We start from the raw sequence: 20,354 nt of genomic DNA on the forward strand, positions 1-20,354 counted from the left end.
GGCTAAGGCACCGGTGACCCCTGTTTCCATCAAAGGGGTCAGTATGGACATGGTGGAGGATTACAAATACCTAGGGATACAAATGGATAATAAACTGGACTGGTCAAAGAACACTGAGGCTGTCTACAAGGGTCAGAGCCGTCTCTACTTCCTGAGGAGACTGAGGTCCTTTAACATCTGCTGGATGATGCTGAGAATGTTCTACGAGTCTGTGGTTTCCCGATTGCATCCAAAGTTAACAGTTCTTTAGTCAGTTTCGCTTCCTTAGCTTCTCGTGATTTCCCAGCCATTTTGACGAGTTGAAAAATAATTCAAAAAGTCGGTAAGTATTTCATAAATATCAACCCCTTTAGTGTAGGTATAAATAGGTCAGTTAGGGGATGGTTGCAGGTAAAAAAAGTAAAAGGATTGGAGCGAAGCCTAATGCAGTCTCACTCCACGAGCGCCATCTTGAGAGCCTCAACCCCATGGTTTGTGTGGTTGTGGGCTTCCAGCTTGAGGATTCTACAGGGAGGCAACTTCTCAATCACCCAAGTCAAAGAGGTGGTTTGCGGTGGGGAGGGGGGCGGCGGCAAATGTAAAATACTGAAATCCAGCTTAACCATGTGTGTGCCTCGCCAGTGCAGAGTGAACAGCGAGCTGTGCTTGAGCAGCTCCCACCACTGCTGGCAACGTCCCTTCTGCCCAGGGATTTCCACTGCATCATTGGTAGTACCTCCATATTCCTGATGGAAATGGTGAAAATAGCCAAGTTGCATGCTGTCTTCAGCACCCCTGCAGGTGGAGCACAGCCACAACCCACTTGGCCATGATCTGATGGCTCAGCCTGTTCCTGGGTTGACTTCCTTTTCCTGTCAGAGCTCATCACGATCAGATTGACTACTGCCTTCTGTGAGCCTCTTGTCACCTATGGGAGGACCAGAAAGCAGGCAGGGGGATGTGAAGGCTGAATGTTAAGCTACTGACCCCAGAGAATATTAAGGAACTAGAAAGGGAGTAAACAGGTTGAAGAACCTTGAAATCCTTTTTTGATTCCCCTGTACACTGGTGTGAAGCGTCCAAGGAGAATATCAAAAGGTTCTTCATCTGCAAATGGGTTCACAAAGCAAGAGGGAACTCTGTAAACTCCAGACAGAGTTTCAGCAACTTCTCTTTCTGCACTCGAAGGGGTTGAATGTGAGAGAGGAATTATGAGAGGTGAAGAACTGGCAAACCCAGCACTTTGCTGCCAAATCCTCCAAGATCATTTTCCGATCCAAATCAAAGGGTGGGAAACAAATAGCTTCCCCAACAAGTCTGGAGTCTGGCCAAGGTGTCTGTACTCCCCTGTCTGTGTGCTGTGTAGAAACCTTTGTCAAAGCCACCAGGAAGGATGAGACCATAAGAGGGGTGATGCTGCCGGACAGTGGAGAAACCCAAGTGAAATCCTTGTACATGGGTGATGTCACAATCTTCTGCTCAGATCCGAGGTCAGTTCCCAGATTTATCAGCATTTGCAATCATTTTGAGTTGGAATGAAGAACGAGGCTGTACTCTTCAGTAAATGGCCCAACTGATATCCAGTGTCCCCTTCACCATCAGGTCCGATTAAAAGCAGATGTAAAGGTCTTCCTCAGAACAAAAGATGCCTGTCTCACAATTATGCACTCTTCTCTCTTCATGGAAGTTTTACCTTTCACACTTTAACAATAGTTGAAATGCATTGGAATGTTTTAAATATCAAATGACATAACTTCAATTTAAACACCAGCTGTTGGTCAACACCTAGTCACCACTTAACACTGACCTATGCAGGTAACTGTGTTCGATCAGGTCAATGGATGGTCTTGGGTCCCTGAATGGAGAGATGGTTGAGAAGTAATTGTAACTTGTAAAAAATGGGCCCATGTCTCATGTGGCTTATTGCATAGAACAGATGCTGGCTTTTAACATATTTGGTAATCATGTTTCTTTTTAGGCTAAGGAATGAACTTGAGAGGGAACTTCCAAAACCGAAGCAGCAAGGTAAATCGATCTTAAAATCAATGCTTTGGCCAGAGTTCCTATCCTGCGGGATTGCCTTGGAGTTCTGGGAATTACAGATTAAGTTGGGGTAATTATGTTTTCTTTGAGTTCTATTTTAATAGTTTTAAAATAATGGCAAATCCAAAATATTCCACCTTAATAGATCCTTAGGTATGGTAGGTCATTTCATAAGCTCCAAGAGTACATCTGAAGTGACTTGACAGTGTCAGCTTTAATTGTAATTTACATTAATGTGATAAGCATGTACATAAATAAGCAGTTTAAAGAAACTGCAATTAAAAATGAAAACTCTGCTTATTGCTAGCTCCCTGCCTCAGAGACGAGACACTGCATTGCAAACATTAGAAACCAGTTACCAGGTTTTGCTTTGTAAGCTCCATCTTTAGATTACATGAGAGAAATGCAGATCTTGCATTTTAATCAGGTGTAAATCCAATGGTCTAGTTTCGGAGTGTATTTTCAATTCCATTTGTGACACTCTTCTGTACAGCAGTTCCATTTACTGTGACACAGGTACATCAGACAGCCCTTATGCACTTTAGCCTTTTGTACTGGGCATGACTAGTGGGGGATGTGGAATGAAAAGAGTGAGAGAGAGGGGAATTGTTTCTTTGCTCATTACATGGATGATCTGTTGTCAAGTACTGTGGAGTGGTATGACAGAAGTTAAGGTACATACAAGAAGTGTATAAGACATATGAGCAGAATTAGCTCATTTGACCCATCACATTCTTTCTCAACCCCATTCTCCTGCCTTCTCCCCTAACCTTTGACACCCTTACTAATCAAGAACCTATCAACCTCTGCATTAAATATACCTGATTACTTGACCTCCACAGCCGTCTATAACAGTGAATTTCACAGATTCACCACCTACTGGCTAAAGAAATTCCTCATTATTTCTGTTGATAAGGGATGCCTTTTTATTCAGTGGTTGTGCCCTCTGGGCTTAGCCTCTCCCACTGCTCTTTCCACATCCATTCTATTCTATTCTGGTCTTTCAATATTCAGATTTCATTGTGATCCCCCTCAATCTTCTAAACTCCAGCAAGTACAGTACCAGAACCATCAAAAAGTCCTTGTACATTAACCCTTTCACTCCTGGGATCATGCTTGTGTCAGAATCAGGTTTGATATCACCGCTGTATGTTGTGAAATTTGTATGTAAGTTTTTATAGCTTTGCAATAATTATTTATTCTTGTAACATAATAATTTGGAAGCCGCAGAACAAGGAATTTCGTCCCATATGTCAGTGATAATATACTTGATTCAAATATACCTGACTCTGATGTTGATATTATCAAGTTTTTAAAAAACCTTACTACAGAATAGTAAACATTATAACTCTGAAATGTAAGCAGAACCATGGTACATATCTTTGCACTATTTTTTCATTTTAGGCTTATAGACTTCAGTTTGAAATTCTAAAATCCAGTTCCTAATTTTTATATTGACGATTAAAAAATTGAACCAGCAGGTCCAAAGAATCTTCTGAATTTTTGAAGTTAGTAGTAAATAATATTGATACAGTACCTATTCAAAGAGGATAATTTTATCTTTAACTAACTGTCAGTTGCACAGTTCCCCGATTTTAATTTCTGTTGAAGGATTACAGTCTTTTGTAATTAGTGTGAAGTTTGCATAGATAAGCACCTGATTCTGATAAAACTAGAGAGAGGAATGGGAATTGCAGTATTACTGATGCTGTATGTGGGACCTAACGTTGAAATCATGAAACTGACCTGAAAAGTTGACTCTTCATTCCTTTCCATAGATGCTGTTGAATTCCTGCAGCATTTTATGTCTATCAATCATAAACCCTTGTCTGGCAGAGAAAATCCATCATCCTACTAGACCTGAGGATGTTGTGGTGGTCCTGACATCAGTTATAAGAAAATTTAAAATATAAAATTTCCTATCACTTGCTGGTGTCCAGAGACCTGATCTCAAGAAATGAGTGATGGACCTTCAGGGTGGAAATAATAAAGGGAATATATTTCAACAAAGATAAATCAGTCTCTTACTCTCTTACTGGGGAGGCATTCTCCACATTGGCACAGTAGCGTAGCTGGTGTGACATGTTAGCGTAAGGGAAGTATGGTAGCATAGTTACACCAGAAGTGAACGGCAAGTTAATTAAAATAGAATTGGACACTGACTCGGCTATTTCAGTCATTCCAAAAAATGAGTTTGAACGGCATTTCAAAGAAACTGATATGAAGCCTGCAGGTATCCAACTAAATACTTATACTAAAGAAAAGGAAACAACTGTGGGAAAAACATTTGTAGTAGTGTACATGAGTTCATTGTCCATTCAGAAATCTGATGACAGTGGGGAGAAGCTGTTCCTAAAATTTTGCATGTGTCTCTTTAGGATCTTATACTTCCTCCTTGATGGTACTGTAGTAACATGAAGAGGGAATGTTCTGGGTGATGGGGTGATGAAGGATGCTGCCTTTTTGAGGCATTGCCTTTTGTAAGTGTCCTTAATGCTGGGGAAGCTGTTGTCTGATGGAGCTAGCTGAGTTTACAACCTTCTGCAGCTTTTTCCAGTCCTGTGATGTGGCCCCTCTATATTGGTGATGCAACCAGTAAGGAAGTTCTCTACGGGACATCTGTAGGAATTTGCGAAAGACTGGTAATATACCAAGTCTTGTCATGCTCCAAATAAAATATAGCTGTTTTTGTACCTTCTTTGTAATTGTAACAATATATTGCATCTGGGATAGATCTTCGGAGATGTTGACGCCCAGGAATTTGAAACTGCTTAACCTTTCCACTGCTGTTCCTTCGATGAGGACTGGTGTGTGTTTTCTCAACTTCCCCTTCCAGAAGTTCAGAATCAATTCCTTGGTCTTACTGACATTGAGTGAAAGGTTTTTTTGACACCACTCAACCTGCTGATCTACCTGAATTTCACCATCTGAAATTCTGCCAGCAATAATTGTGTCATCAGCAAATGTATAGGTGGCATTTGAGCCATGCCTAGCCACAGTGTTGTGGGTGTAGAGAGAGTAGAGCAGAGGCTGAGCATGGATCCCTGAGGTACTACCAGTGATAACTGTCAGCTAAGTGGCGATGTTATTTCTGAACTGCACAAACTGTGGTGTCCCAAAGGGGAAGTCAAGGATCTGGTTGCAGAGGTAGGTATAGAGACCCAGGTTTTGCAGCTTGTTAGTTAGTACTGAGGGTATGATAGTGTTGAACGCTGAGCTGTAATTTGGTTTGGGTACACCCGGTATGTTCTCAAAGGCATGCACTCATCCACAAGGGTCTTGATGAAGTCAGTGACAACTGACATATTCAAAATATCATCCAGTCCACTGACTCTAAGTGCTTCTCTGCTTCCATTGACCATAGTTTCTTGGTCCTTACCACTGGTGCTGTAATCTTTAGTTTCTGCCTATACGCTGGGAGTAGAAGTACATCTGGGTGATCAATCTTTCCAAAGTGTGGGCATGAGATGACATGGCTCCTGATGGTGGTATAACAGTGGCCAAGTGTGTTGGCACCCCAGTTCTGTAGATGATACTTCTTGACAGCTGTTTAAAGACTTCTTTAAGCTGGCCCGGTTGAAATCCCCTCAGTGATAGGGAAGGTATCACTATTTCGTAATTTGATTACAGTACTCAGCAACTCCTGTACCTGCCTGATGTTGGCCTGAGGTAGGATGCACACTGCTACCAGCATGATGGCAGAAAACTGTCTCAGCAGATAAAATGGATGACACTTGACCGCTAGATGTTCCAGGTCTTGATGAGACAGAACTGTCACATCTGTGGATCATGATGAGTTGATCATGAAGTATGCTTCCCCTCCTCTGCCTTTAAATGACTCACTGACCTGTCTTTATGGAGAATGGTGAAGCCATCAGGCTGCAGTGCTATATTCAGAATGGTGTAAGTGAGCCATGTTGCTGTGAAGCTAAGTGCACAGCAGTCCCTGATGCCCCACTGGTACTGCAATCTTGCTCTGAGGTCTTCAGTTTAATTTTTCAGAATTACATTCACAAGCAGGGTAGTCAGGAGTGGGGTCTAATGTACCTGTCAGACCAGCATACCTTCCCACTTCTGTTTGCTTATGACCTGAGTCTGTCAATTTTGAGTATCAATAGATTTTTTTAAACTAATTTTTAAATGATGTTGCTTACTGAAGTACCCATGGTTGTGATTGTGAATCTCAGCTGCAGTAGTCCGGAATGGGAATATTTGAAGATTCACCATGTATCGGCACCATAAGTGGTGATGAATGAAGGAGCAAAGGACTGGCCTTGTAATGGTTTAAGCTTTATAACAGGTCTTTGAATCATTCAAAGAAAGTAGAAGCCTACCATCATGATGTGTGGCACTGCATCATCTTACAATTTGTAAACAGTAACTGCTTACGTTAAGTGTTGAGCATTCTCCCTGTGACTACATGGTTTTCTCAGGGTGCCCTGGTTTACTTCCATAATCCAATGGTGTGGGTTAGAGTTATGGCTAGTAAGTTGCTGTCATGGTATATTTGCATCAGAAGCATTGGCTGCCCCCCCCCCCCCGCACAACCCTAGCTGATTTTATTTGTCACAAACAATGCTGTGTTTTGATTTTTTTGATGTACATATGACAAATCAAGTGAATCTCTTTTAAAATTGCAGCAAGTGGGGATGGGAATAAGAAGCCAAATAATGTGTATGCTGGAAAATGAGTTAAAAATAAGAAAAGACTCAACAAGTCCGGCAGCTTCTGGGGAAGGTGCAACGAGCCTGAATTTCTCATGGATGGTCACGGGACTGAAAAGTAATCTTTATTTATCTCTCCACATAGATCAAAAAGAGACCATGCTGCATTTAATGTTTTTGCTCCGTATGCTCTGATCCTTTCCTTAATAGAAGTCCTTTGATATCATTCGTGAAACGAACTTATTTTCCAAGCAAAATTAATCTGAAAAAACTATTGTAATGACTTTGCATCCTGTATGATTTTGTTGTGTCATGTTGCTAAATCAAGGTCCACTCTGCCCTCCTTAATGGACTAAATATATTCCTTGACATAATTTTGAAGTTAAGCCAATAGCTGACAAACATTTGCCCATCAGTTAAAGGCAAAGAGAAATTTTGATGAGGCCTTGTTCTGCACAAATTTAACTGGAAAGGGACGCCCCTTACTGGCTCAGAATGCTTTAGAACCATCCTAAAGTCATGAATTGTTTCCTTGCAGATGTACAGCTTATTATGAAACCCGTTAAAACCAAAGCTCACCAGCTGTCCAACACAGAAAAAATTGTGTTACTGAGGAACAGAATTGATCAAACAAATGCCCAGATTCAGGAGCTGGAGAGTGAGCTGAAGAATTCCATGGTGCCCTCTGCAGTCACTAATGCTATGCAGAGCTGTCTCAGAGACTCTCAGGTACTTATGATTGTTGTCTCCTTTCCAACTTTTGTCATCTTGTTTGGACAGTTCTCAGATACCTTCTCATACCCACTCGGAACCATGACCACCAGTGAAAGTCAAACCACCGTCTCCTACGCTGTCATAGATCTCATTACATCAGAAGATTTATGTATCCACACTTCTCTTTTCCATGTCTTACCAAAGATCTGCAAAAAGGACTGTTCTGGTTGGCTTGTTGTTTCTGCCTGCTGTTGACTGACTGAGCTTACCTCTTCATACCTTGACTTCTCTCTCCAGTTGTCCAGTCCATTTCCATGTACACCACCTACCTTTGATCCCGTGGTCCCACACCATAGTAGATGCTCAGTCTTTATGCACCTTCGCCCCCCAACCCCCAATCAGGAAAGGCTTAAAGCCCTCTGCTTCTTTTTACAACAAAGTTCAAACCAGATGTCCTCCACCAACCCCCTTGCCCATTAGGCTGAACTTGCTCTCACCCTGAACAACTTTTCTTTTGAATCCTGTCACTTTCTACAAATTTCTACAAATTCTACCCATGAGCACCCACATGGACCCTAATTATGCCTACCTTCTTGATGGCTACATGGAACAGTCCTTGTTCCAAACATCTCTGGTACCACTGCTCAACTTTTTCACTGTTACTTTGATATTTCCAGTACCTCATCAATTTTATCACCTTTGCCACCAACTTTCACCTTGCTTTTAAATTCACATGTACCATTTCTGACACATTGCTCTCTTTTCCATTAATGACTCTTTCCACAAGTCCTGCCATAGATTTATACACTTTTATACTTTTGCCCTGGTCCTCTATTTCATGCAGACTCTTAAAGAGCTGGCCATTGAAGCTATATTGGCTATTCTGGTTCTTTATGCCAAACAGCACTGTTTCGCACTTATCCATCAACTTATCTCTGTCCTCTTGAAGTCAGTTACTATCTTCCTTACTGCTCACCATAAGTCCACCAGAAGGCAGGGAACTACAGGCCAGTTAGTTTAATGTCATTTGTTGGCAAGGTGTGGCAGGCAATAATCCAAGCAGAACAGAGGAAAGAACAAGTTGCTCAAAGAATTCAACAGGTCAAACAGCATCTATGGAGGGAAAGGAATTGTGAGTGTTTAGCATTGAAGCCTTGCATTCAGCCCTGATGCGAAATATTGACAATTCTTTTCTCCCCCATCAGATACCGTTCCATCTGCTGGATTGTTTGTTGCTCCAGATTGCAGTGCCTGCAGCCTCTTGTGTCATCAAAGAGGACATAGGCAATTGTTTAGAAAAACTGAATATAATCAAATAAGGTTTCATGAAAGGAAATCGTACTCGACAAATTTGCTTGAACTTTTTGGGGATGTGATAAAGGGAACTTAACGTAATGCATTTAGATTTGGCGAGGTGCCATATACAAGGCTGGCGTATAAACTTAAGAGCTTATTCTATTAGAGGAAGTATGTTAGTGTTGATTGAGGATTGACTGTCACATAGAAAACTGATAGCTGGAATAAATAGATCTTTTTCAGGCTGCAGGGATGTGTCAAGTAGATTAGTTCTTGACCCTCATCTGTTCATCGTTTACATTAAATTTGTGGAGGAAGGAATTAAGTGTAAAGTGTCCAAGTTTGCCAATGCTGTGACAATGGGTGGTACAGGCTGTAATGAGGATGTTATAATTCTTTGATGGGATATAGATTAAGTGATTGGGTGAAACCCTATAGTTTAATATGGGGAAGTGTGAGGTCATCTGCATTTTGGTGCGAGGAATCAAAAGGTGGATTATTATCTAAATGGAGAGGGTGTGCAAATTAGTGAAGTTCAGAGGGATCTAGGTATCTGAGTGTATGAATTACAAAAAACTAGTAGGCTGGTCCAACAAACAGCTAAGAGGCAAGTAGCATGTTGGCCTCTAGTGCCAAAGGGTTGGATTTAAGAATAGGGTGTTGTACAGAATGCTGGTGAGGTCACACATGGAATACTGAGTGCATTTTTGATCTCCTTCCTTAGGAAAGATGAGGTAGCATTGGAGACAGTCCAAAGGGGATTGACCAGGCATAATTGCTCTGATGAAAGAGTTGACCTATTAAATGAGACTAGATGGTTTGGGTCTATATTCCTTAGAGTTCAGAATGAGGGATGACCTTATTACAAAATTTGAGATCCTAACATGGTTGATTGATCAAATGTTTTTGAGAGCAGCTAAGTCATAAACAAATGGATACAGCTACAGAATAAGGGTGGGCCATGTAAGTTGAATTGTTTAGAAGTGTCTTAGACGAGAATGAATCCCTGGAATTCTCTGCCCCTGACGGTGGTGGAGGCCAGATCATTGGATGTAATTAAGGGAGAGATTGAGAGGTATTTGAAAGATCAAGGAATGAAGGGTTTTGTAGAAATGGCACAGAAGATGAGTTGAGCCCAGCATTGATCTGTCAATGAACAGTGGGGCAAACTTGAAGGGATTGGTAGCTTACTCATGCAATTCCTGTGTTCTTGTGTCAAAATTTGATATCTGTAAATTTTGACATTTTACTTTGCACACCCATATCCAAATCCATAGTAATTATCTACAAAATAGTAGCTTTAGCTACTGGGGAACATTTCTGGATAATCTCCACCAGGCTGAAAACAAACTTTTCACTAAAACTCTGTGGCTCCCCTCCCTGCCACAATATTCAGCTTTTGTACTGTTGAATTATTCATTTGTCACGAATCATACATTCCCTATTTCTTTGTTTTATTACACTCTCTTTTTGTCATCTGTGAAACTCTGGCTTTGGTTCCCCTATTCTTTCCCTTATGATATCGTACTTGGCTTAAACTAGAATTTGTCTTTTAAAATTAACACATTGTTTTGTTACAGTTTACTTGTCAATCATTTGTTCCATTTTAACTTGACCAGGTCCTACTTTAACCTACTGAAATTAGCTGTCCTGGAATTAAGAGGTTTGACTTTTAACTGCTTCTTGTCCTCTATGTTACCCATCTAGACCTTATGATATAGTGATTACTCATTGCAAAGTCTTCTCCCATTGTCAGTTAGAGTCATAGAAAAGTACAGCACCGAATCAAGCCTTTCGGTCCATCTAGTCCATGCTGAACCATTTAAACTGTCTACTTCCATCGACCTGCACAGGGTCATAGCCCTCCCTACCCCTATCATCCATGTACCTATCAAAATGTCTCTTAAATGTTGAAATCGAACTCATATGCATCACTTGCATTGGAAGCTCATTCCACAATCTCACAATCTCTGAGTGAAGAAGTTTCCCCACATGTTCCCCATAAACTTTTCACCTTTCACCCTTAATCCATGATCTCTAGTTGTAGTACCCCCAACCTCAGTGGAAAAAGCATGCTTGCATTTACTCTATTTATACCCCTCATAATTTTGTATACCTCTATTAAATTTCCCTTCAATCTTCTACGTTCCAGAGAATGAAGTATTAATCTATTCAATTTTTCCTTGTAACTCAGGTCCTGAAGTCCTTGTACAAAGTCATGCTGCCTATCAGTCCATGTCTATCCAAATACTCAAATATCCAGTCCCTTTGTATACTTTCCAATAACTTTCCCACTGCTGACTGGCTACTGTCACTGTCAGGCTCTCTAGCCTATAATTTCATATTTAATTTTAGAGTCTTTCTGAAACAGTGTACAACATTAGCTATCTTTGAGTCCTCCAGTACTTCACCTGTCACTAAAGAAGATTTAAATATCTCTACTAGGGCCCCTGCGTTTTCTACACTTGCCTCTCACAAGGTCTGAGGGAACACCTTGTTAGGCCCAGGGGATTTAACCACTCTAATTTGCCTCATGACAGCAAACACCTCCTCCTCTGTAATTTCTACAGAGTCTATAAAGTTGATGCTGCTTTGCCTCTCTTCTATAGACTCTGTGTCTGTCTCCTGAGTAACTTCAATGCAAAAAATTCATTTATGATCTCCCCATTTTTTTTGACTTCACACATAGATTACTATTCTAATCTTCCAGAGGACCGATTTTGTCCCTTGCAATCATTTTGGTCTTAATATACTGTATCTGTAGAATCCCTTAGGATCCTCCTTCACCTTGTCTGTTAGATCAACCTCATGCCTTCCTTTAGCCCTCCTGATATCTTTCTTGTGTTCCGTTGCATTTCTTGTACTCCAAAAGCTTCATACTCTCAAAATTTCACATTTTAAAGCCTCCCACCTACCAAGTACACCTTTGCCAGAAATCAGCTTGTCCTAATCCACACTTGCCAGGTCCTTTGTGCTACCATGAAAATTGGCCTTTTTCCAATTTAGAATCTCAACCTGTGGACCAGACCATATTTACTTTGAAACTAATGGCATTATGATCACTAGATTAAAGTGTTCCTCTACACAACCTTCTGTCACCTGTCCTGTCTCATTCTCTAATAGCAGGTCATATCACACATTCTGTCACTGGGACTTTTACGTACTGAATAAGGAAATTTTCCTGAACACATTTGACAAACTATCCTATCTAGTCCTTTTATAGTATGGGAGTCGCAGTCAAAATGTGGAAAGTTAAAATCACCTACTGCAATAACCTTATGTTTCTTGCAGCAGTGTACGATCTCTCTCCAAATTTGTTCCTCTAAATCCCGCAGATCGTTGAGTGTCCTGTAATATAGCCTCATTAATGTGCTCATACCTTTCTTGTTCCTCAGTTCCACCATAACACCTCACTAGAAGAGTTCCAATCTATCTTGACTGAGCACTGCCATGACATTTTCGTGACTAGTATCACTATGCCTCCTCCTTAATTCCTCCTGCTTTATCACCTTTAAAACAACAGAAACCCAGAATATTAAGCTGCTAATCCTGCCCTCCTTCAACCAAGCTATCTCATTGGGCTACCTCAGTTTCCAGCAATGCATCTTTCTCTGTTGAGTCAGAAACATTCTGGTAGTTTTTTTGAAGTTTCCCAAAAGTTGACTCCCTTATTTCCCAATACTCTGATGTCCAGTTAAATATTGTGGTAAGTAAGTTCACAAATATGCTTCTGTTAAGCTTTTAAATTCACTTTTACTGTGAGTCTTTGCATGCCCATCACAAGCCTTCTGGGTGGATGGATTTCTTAATGCTTTGTGTAAAACTGAGGAACCATGGATGTTACATCTTAGCTGCTTAGGTACGCAAGCCGGGTCAGTATGATATGGAGAGCAACCCGTTGCCCATGTAGCAGGCTCCCCCTCTCCATGAAACTGATGAACCTAAAGGAATGGCAGACACCGATACAGTTTGGTACCAGCAGCATCACAGGAGGTCCCAGTCAGCATTGAACTTAATGTAAGACTGCCTTAGGGACTCCAGCTCCAGATTTTTCCCTCAGGGTTTACTCCCAAAGCCTTCCCCATGAGTAGGTGTAACTCCCACAAGGCAGTGGAAGTTTGAGATCAGAGTTTTCCTTCTAGATGAGCTGCCAACCACAGCTAATGAGCCCCATCTGCCTGGGGTGACTGGTTTTAAGGCACCATTATCTGCCTTTGGTCCTTCTTTTGTCAGTAGAAATAGATCTGCTGGGCTTAGTAGCTAAGCCACATGTGAAGGCCAGGAGCTGGGCTTGGTTGTTAGAGGCTATTTGAGGCGCACACTTGCGCACACTTCCTCATTGTTGAACTGTGAAGAAATAATGTGAGTTACAGGAGGAATCAGTGTTTCAGGAGAATTCACCAAACTTTAATCTTGATTATCTTAAATTTACAACATCCTGCAAGGTAAAATAATGGTCTACGCTTTTACTAAAAGTTAATTCACTAGATTAGTGCTTGTTTTTGAGAAAAATGATAATATTGCAGCTGATTTTCTATTCTAACAACAGGGTGAAGTTGCAAAGCTGCAGCAATCCAATGCATTTCTTCACAGGAAAATAGCAGTAAGTAAGGACAGTTTTACTCAATTCACTGTATTTCTCAAAATTCCCAATTCCCTAAATGTACTTTTGGGTTAACATAACTATTACGCAGTCCTTCAAAGATTTTATTAATCTGTCTTACTGATGTTAGTACTCAACTTAAGATCTCTAGCTGTTGGTGGACTCGGGGTTCCAGTATAAAGATTATAAGGTCATAAGACATAGGAGCAGAATTAAGCTGTTTGGCCCATCAAATCTGCTTTGCTATTCCATCATAGCTGATTTATTATCCCTCTCAACCCCATTTGCCTGCCTTCTCCCCATAATCTTTAATATCCTTTATAATCCAGAACCTATCAACCTCTGCTTTAAATGCATCCAATGAATTGACCTACACAGCCATCTGTGGCAATGAATTCCACAGATTCACCACCCTCTGGCTGAAGAAATTCCTCCTTATCTCTTTTCTCAAGGGATGTCCTTCTATTCTGAGGCTGTGCCCTCTGGTCCTAAACTCCCCCACTTTAGTAAATATCTCTGCATGTCCTAGGCCAGGGGTCGGCAACGTTTACCACTGAAAGAGCCAATATGGACCCATTTCCCACAGAAAAGAAAACACTGGGAGCCACAAAATCGGTTTGACATTTAAAATGAAATAACACTGCTTACAACGGTTTTTTTTTGCCTTTATGCTATGTATAAACAAACTATAATGTGTTGCATTTATGAAATTGATGAACTCCTGCAGAGAAAACGAAATTACATTTCTGCATGCAAAAAAACCATTTTGAACTCCGAAAAAAAGACGTTGGGTTGAAGGTTACTCCATAGTTAGCCTACCTTGGATTGAAGAATTAAAAGAAATCGCGCACTGGCGGGTGTCAGGCATTGGCAGTGGTGATGTATATTAATAGCGATAAAAAAACACGTTGTAGCGGTGTGCTACACGCAGCGCTAAAATAACGACACTGCAGTCAAAGATAACTTTATTCGAACTAAATAGCCTTGCTTTAAAGCCTCCCTCAACCCGCCCCCCGTGGGCGCGGATGCTCCAAAAGACAAGTACTCACAAACCCCCGTAGGCTATCTCCCTTAGCCGGAACGGTGGCTAATTGTGAGCCAGTTCGGATGTGCCAGGAAATGGGGTCTCCACAACGTTTTATTTAGATTGTACAAGATCACCATAATCTTCAAATTTCGAATTACATTTCAAAAACTACCAAACCACGGGGAGCCGCAGCACAGAGATGAAAGAGCCGCGGGTTGCTGACCCCTGTCCTAGGCCTTTCAGGTACAAGAGACTACAGATTGTGGAGTCAGGATTTCAACCCAAAATGTTGACAATTCCTTTCCATCTACAAATACTGCTTGACTCACTGTGCTCTCCCAGCAGAGTGTGGATTCTATATAAAGAGTTTTGATTACCTTGATGCAGTTCATATGGACACTCTCAACATCAGCCTCAGCCAACGTGGATTATCACGCAATTTGCAGTCATGCTCCAAAGGTTCAGGCAGTCATTGTCCTTTGGTGTAATTAAAAACTCACTGAAAGTTGCTTGCTAAAGCTAGGAAAAGTTGGGTTTCATCAAGTTACAGTACACACATGCTTACCTTATGTCCAAGTGTCTTTGATCAGCACCAACCAATTTCTCTACCCAAGTGCACACCTGCCATAAAACAGACCTTGATGCTGGGTTACAGATCTTCTTACTACTCCCTTTGTACTTAAAGTCCCTCTAAAACAGAAGAAAGGAGAACCAATGTTTTTAAAAATTTGTTTCTATTACAAACATTTGAGTATCTTAGGAAGCCTTTTTATGACTTTAGTCAAAATCATATTTGTAATTCAAAGAGCTTAGATAGGAGATTTGCTTAATATGCTTAAATGATAATTGAAAAATAAAGCATATAAGCAGTATAACTAATCTGGTGGGAGTTGTGTGAATCGTTGACATTTTTGCTTGGTTTTTCTTGTGGCAATGAATTCTGATGGGTTTTGTTGTCGGGGAATGGGTGGAACAGAATACAGCTCATGCAGAGAATGTAGTGCTGACAATGCTATTGAAGAACTCCTTAAGCTGATAAACTTTTCTGAAGACAGTTTTCCCTATTCCCTATTCCTAATGATACACTTTACTCACTGAAGAATGGTCAATGCTATTTCCAGCACCCAATCCTTCAACTTTGTATTTCTGTCTACCAAGTGCCACTAATGGGAAACTTACATTGCAACCTTCAAATATCCTTCACTTTTAAGTTTTTTTAAAATGTTCAGTTCCACAATGCAGAGATAGTATTGTTACATTTTCTATGAATCTTTCTTTTTATATAGCTATTTTAAATCCCACTGCAAAAAGTGGAGCACAATATCCCAAGCACATAATGCAGTGCAGTACTGAGGCAGTTGTGCAGAATTTTGGGTGAGATATTAAACTGAAGTCCCCATTTTCTGTCTCACATAAACATCAAAGCAATGGATAAAGAAATGTAGGAATTTCCCATGATGCCCTCACTTTGAAACAACATCATGACCTCTGACAACTGGCCATTAACAAAACGCAGTTTGAGAAAACTTGCTGAGTGAAAATGGCCACTGCACCAGGTGCTTAATAACAAAGATTACATTATGAAGTACTTATTGGTGGAAAAATGTTTTTAGAGTGTCTTGAGGGAACTCTAGAATATCATTTAGTAATATGATTTGTAATTTATTTTTTATTTTATGTGTTTCATTACATTTCTCAATTTTCTGAATTTAGGCTTTTGAAAATTATATTGAAAATATTCTTAATGAACATAAAGTGAACAAAAGTGTTAGAGAGTAAGTATTTACCAAAGCCTATTACATTGTTTTTTTAAAAAAATGTATAAATTGGAGTCAAACAATGCTCCAATTTTTACTTGGGTGAGCCTGGAAGTTGTCGAACTAACTTTAAATATATATTTATGCTTTGTGCTCCTATCCTATCCCTGCTTACTAATAATTATAAATATAACCTAGATTGACCTCAAGTATCAGTACATTGAATTTATTTAGTTATAAACTGGTGATACTAAGCAGCCAGGAGCAGTTACAGTTATGAAAGTTTTCAACAAAAAATATCATTTCTGTAACATTGGTATGGTCTAATCTTTCATTCCTTTTGCACTGGTGCACCTGTGGGACTCAATGGTGCACTGGGGACTCAATATCATGAGTCACTCTATGGATCTCTGTGACCCGAAAATTGCACGCACAACAAATCTATCGATTTTAACTTGAGTGTGATGAATACCTAACACATTTTACAGTTGACTCTTTAGGAGAAAATAAGAATGAGCAGATATCTATTGTTCTCTACTATCCAAATCAGTGTCTAAGTTAAGTTGAGCAGCTGGAAAGAAATATAGGATTACTATTTACTGAATTAGTATCTTTTTGGGATTCTCAGTACATGCAATCAGTCTATGTATATAAGCTAATCTTATGTATATATAGCCACACTCAAACAGTTACTTGTACATTGTGTTTTATAGTGTTGCTTTTATACTTATTGTTTCATTATTGGCTTCTTTATGCTTATTGTTCATTTTAATGCTAAATCAAACCCAGAGTAACAATTATTTCAATCTCCTTTATATGTGTGTACTGATGAATGCCAATAAACAATCTTGAAGAGGTACAGCATCTGTTCATAATTGATTTTAAATGTTTTTCTATTTAGGAGCTTTTGGCAGATGGTTAATGACCTTTTGGATCCTGCTGAGAATAACATTGCTGCTGTCTCTGCATAATGGGGCAATATGCCCCCACCATTTTACTGGACTTTTTACAAAGCCCTATTTACCTCAATATCTGGGCACTGAAAATGTTAGCACTAACAAAGTAGTTTGGTAGAGTTGCACTTTGCAATAGTTTGACAAGGATAATAATTTTCATTTATTTGTGTTATTCAATGAACTTCAACATTAGATCCACCTCTGTACTGTATAGTTCTGAAAGTTCTTTCCCAATTATAGCATCAACATCTTGTTTTTATATAATATTTTTTACACAGTAAGATGTCTTAAATTGTGATTGTGAGTGTTTTTGAGTAAGATTTGTTACAAGCTAAGTATGAAGATATTAGAGCAAATAATCAAAAGTTTGGCAGAGTTTTGTTTTAAGAGCTTCTTAAAGATGGAGGGGTGGCACAGAGATGGCTTAGTGAGTGAGTTCCAAAACTTGGACAACTAAAGGAATGCTCATTGATGATGGAGTAATAAAAGTCAAGGTTGAACTGGATGTCAAAAATGGGATCCTAATCCCTGTTTAAAATTAAATGTATTCCAATAAAGTGTATTTTAATTTCCCTGAAATTGAGCCAGAATTCTTCTTTATACCTCCTCATAATCTTCATTGTTTCCATCCCCTAATGAAGTCTGTAAGTCCTTTTCCCAACCTTTTAAAATTTTATCTAAAGGAGCCATTCTCAATCCTGATAACAGACCATAAATATAAGAAATTGAGCCATTTTCAAAAGGTTTCAAATTAAAAATTACATCTATTATGTTCTTATCCAGGTTAGTAGGAAATATATGTAAATTAAATCTTAAAAAATCTCTAATCTGTAGATATTGAAAAAAGTGGGTATTATATAGGTTATATTTCACTGAGAGCTGCTCAAAAGAAGAAAGATTCCCTCCAACAAACTGATCCTGAAATTGTTTAATACCTAATCTATCCCATTCTCTAAAAAACAGATGGGTCGTAGATGGTTTAAAAATAAATCAGAAAAAATAGGACTGGAAAGAGAAAATCTCAATAAACCGAAATGTTTTCTAAACTGTTGCCAGATCCTCAAACTGTGTTTAACTACCAAACTGTCAGTTAATTTATTTACAGATAAAGGAAGAGAGCATCCAAGAAGAGAAATAATAGAAAATTTCGTAATAGAACTGGCTTCCAAAAAGACCCATATTGGCACAAACCTCACGATTAATATAATATAACCAGAACTTAAGATTTAGTATGTTAATTGCCCAATAATATAACCTAAAGTTGGGTGAAGCAAAACCACCATTCCTTTTGCTTTTTTGAAGGTGGGCTTTAATTATTTAATTAAGATTTTCTGTTCTTCCATGTGTAAAAAGAAAGAATCGAATCTAGAGAATTGAAAAAAGACTTAGGAATAAAAAGACTTAGGCTTGAAAGAGGTATATAAATTTAGGCAAAACATTCATTTTAATAGAATTAATTCGACCAATGAAAGATAAAGAGAGAGGCAACCAATTAGAAAGTGTCTTTTTCCCTTAAGTCATTAAGGTTAAAAAATTTTCTTTGAATAAATCTTAGTATTTGTTACGCCCAAATATATAAATTGTTTTCTTACAATTTTAAAAGGAAGGTTAATATCAGTTGGTATCAAATTATTTAAAGGAAACAATTAACTCTTATGTAATTTCAATTTATATCCTGAAAACTGACTAAAATTAGTCAGTAAATGAAACACAGAGGGTAAAGAAGTTGTAACATTAAATATAAAAAGCAATAGGTCATCAGCATAAAGCATGACTTTATGAATAGTACCTTTTCTTAAAATACCGGTGATACCTTTCGAAAGGCAATTGCTAAAGGTTCTAGCACCAAATCAAGAAGCAAAGGACTCAACGGACACTCTTGTCTGGTTCCACATTGAAGTTTAATTGGTTTAGAAGTCTGATGATTAATAAGGACCCGAGCAGAGAGAGATACATAAAGTAATTTAATCCAATGAATAAAACTGGGCCCAAAATTAAATTTTTCAAAGGATTTAAATAGGTAGTTCCATTCGACTCAATCAAAATTCTTCTACGCATCTAAAGAAATCACACATTCCGATATTTCCCTGGATGGGGAATGCATAACATTTAACAGTCGCTGTATATTAAAATGGGAATATTGATTTTTAATAAATCCTGTCTGATCATCAGATATTACAGAAGGTATAATATTTTCGAGTCTACGAGCCAGAACTTTAGATAGGATCTTAGCATCAATGTTAAGTAAATAGATTGGTCTATATGAAGAGCATTCAGTGGGATTTTTGTTCTTTTTAAAAATAAGCGAAATTGAAGCTTCATAAAAGGACTGTGGCAACCTACCAACATTGAAAGACTCAGCAAGGGTAGAACATAATAAGGTATAAGCACTGAGGAGAAGGCCTTATAAATTTCTCCAGAGAAACTGTCAGGTCCTGGAGATTTCCCAGAATGCAATGAATGTATAGCCTCGGTGATTTCCTCCTGAGAAATTGGTTGACCCAACTGCTTTCGATTATCAACCGAAAGTCCAGGAATATTTAACTGATCAAAAAATTGTTCATGTAGTATTATCTTTAATAGAATCAGAACAATACAATTTAGAATAAAATTCTCTAAAAGTGTCATTTATTTCAAAATGGTCAGTTGTCATGTCGCCATTGGTTTTGCAAATTTCTTTAATTTGCCATTTAGCTATAAAGGTCTTCAATTGATTAGCCAATAGTTTACCGTTTTCTCTCCATGTATATAAAATTGGCTTCTATCTTTTAAAAGTTGGCTTTCAATTGGTTAGGTTAAAAGAAGATCATATTTAGTTTTAATTTCAATATGTCTTTTGTATAGTTCAGGGTCTGGTGCCAAAGCATTTTTCTGGTCTAACTGTTTTAATTGATTAACTAAATCAGTTCTCTCTTTATTAGCTTTTTTTCTTAATATAGGCAGTAGAAGAGATAATTTGTCCTCTGATATATGCCTTAAAAGCGTCCCAAATGATAAGATTGGAGGTCTCTTGCAACACATTTTCTCCAAAAAAAAGAGTATTTTGATTCTTCAGAAATTTTAGAAAGTCCTTGTCAGATAATAAAGTTAAATTAAAATGCCATGATCTATTCATATGAATGAAACCAGGAAGATTTAAAGATAGAAATACAAGAGAGTGGCCGGATATAGCTATTTTGTTATATTCAATGGATTGAACTAATGGAATCATTTGACTATCAATAAAAAAATAATCAATCCTAGTATAGTAATGATGAACATGGTTGAAGAATGAATACTCCCTTTCTGCTGGGTGAAAGAAACACCAATATCACA

The 20,354-nt window shown here is 38.8% G+C and overlaps 1 protein-coding gene across 3 annotated transcripts in view; it reads left to right on the forward strand.

Annotated features, from left to right (window-relative positions):
• The window catches only part of LOC132403145 (uncharacterized protein C6orf118-like), a 45,485-nt gene extending 27,867 nt beyond the window's left edge, over window positions 1-17,618 (forward strand). For 2 of the 3 annotated variants that reach the window (XM_059986464.1, XM_059986465.1), the window contains exons 6-10: window positions 1,958-2,004; window positions 7,225-7,415; window positions 13,246-13,299; window positions 16,040-16,101; window positions 16,985-17,618. In XM_059986464.1, the coding sequence (XP_059842447.1) occupies window positions 1,958-2,004; window positions 7,225-7,415; window positions 13,246-13,299; window positions 16,040-16,101; window positions 16,985-17,054 (424 nt within the window). In that variant the 3' untranslated portion in view covers window positions 17,055-17,618. Of the gene's footprint in view, window positions 1-1,957; window positions 2,093-7,224; window positions 7,416-13,245; window positions 13,300-16,039; window positions 16,102-16,984 lie in introns of those variants that run through there. The other variant, XM_059986466.1, reaches the window with a different exon arrangement.
• The last annotated feature ends 2,736 nt before the right edge of the window (window positions 17,619-20,354 follow it).

This window comes from Hypanus sabinus, chromosome 12, assembly GCF_030144855.1.
Source record: "Hypanus sabinus isolate sHypSab1 chromosome 12, sHypSab1.hap1, whole genome shotgun sequence".
Taxonomy (NCBI): domain Eukaryota; kingdom Metazoa; phylum Chordata; class Chondrichthyes; order Myliobatiformes; family Dasyatidae; genus Hypanus; species Hypanus sabinus.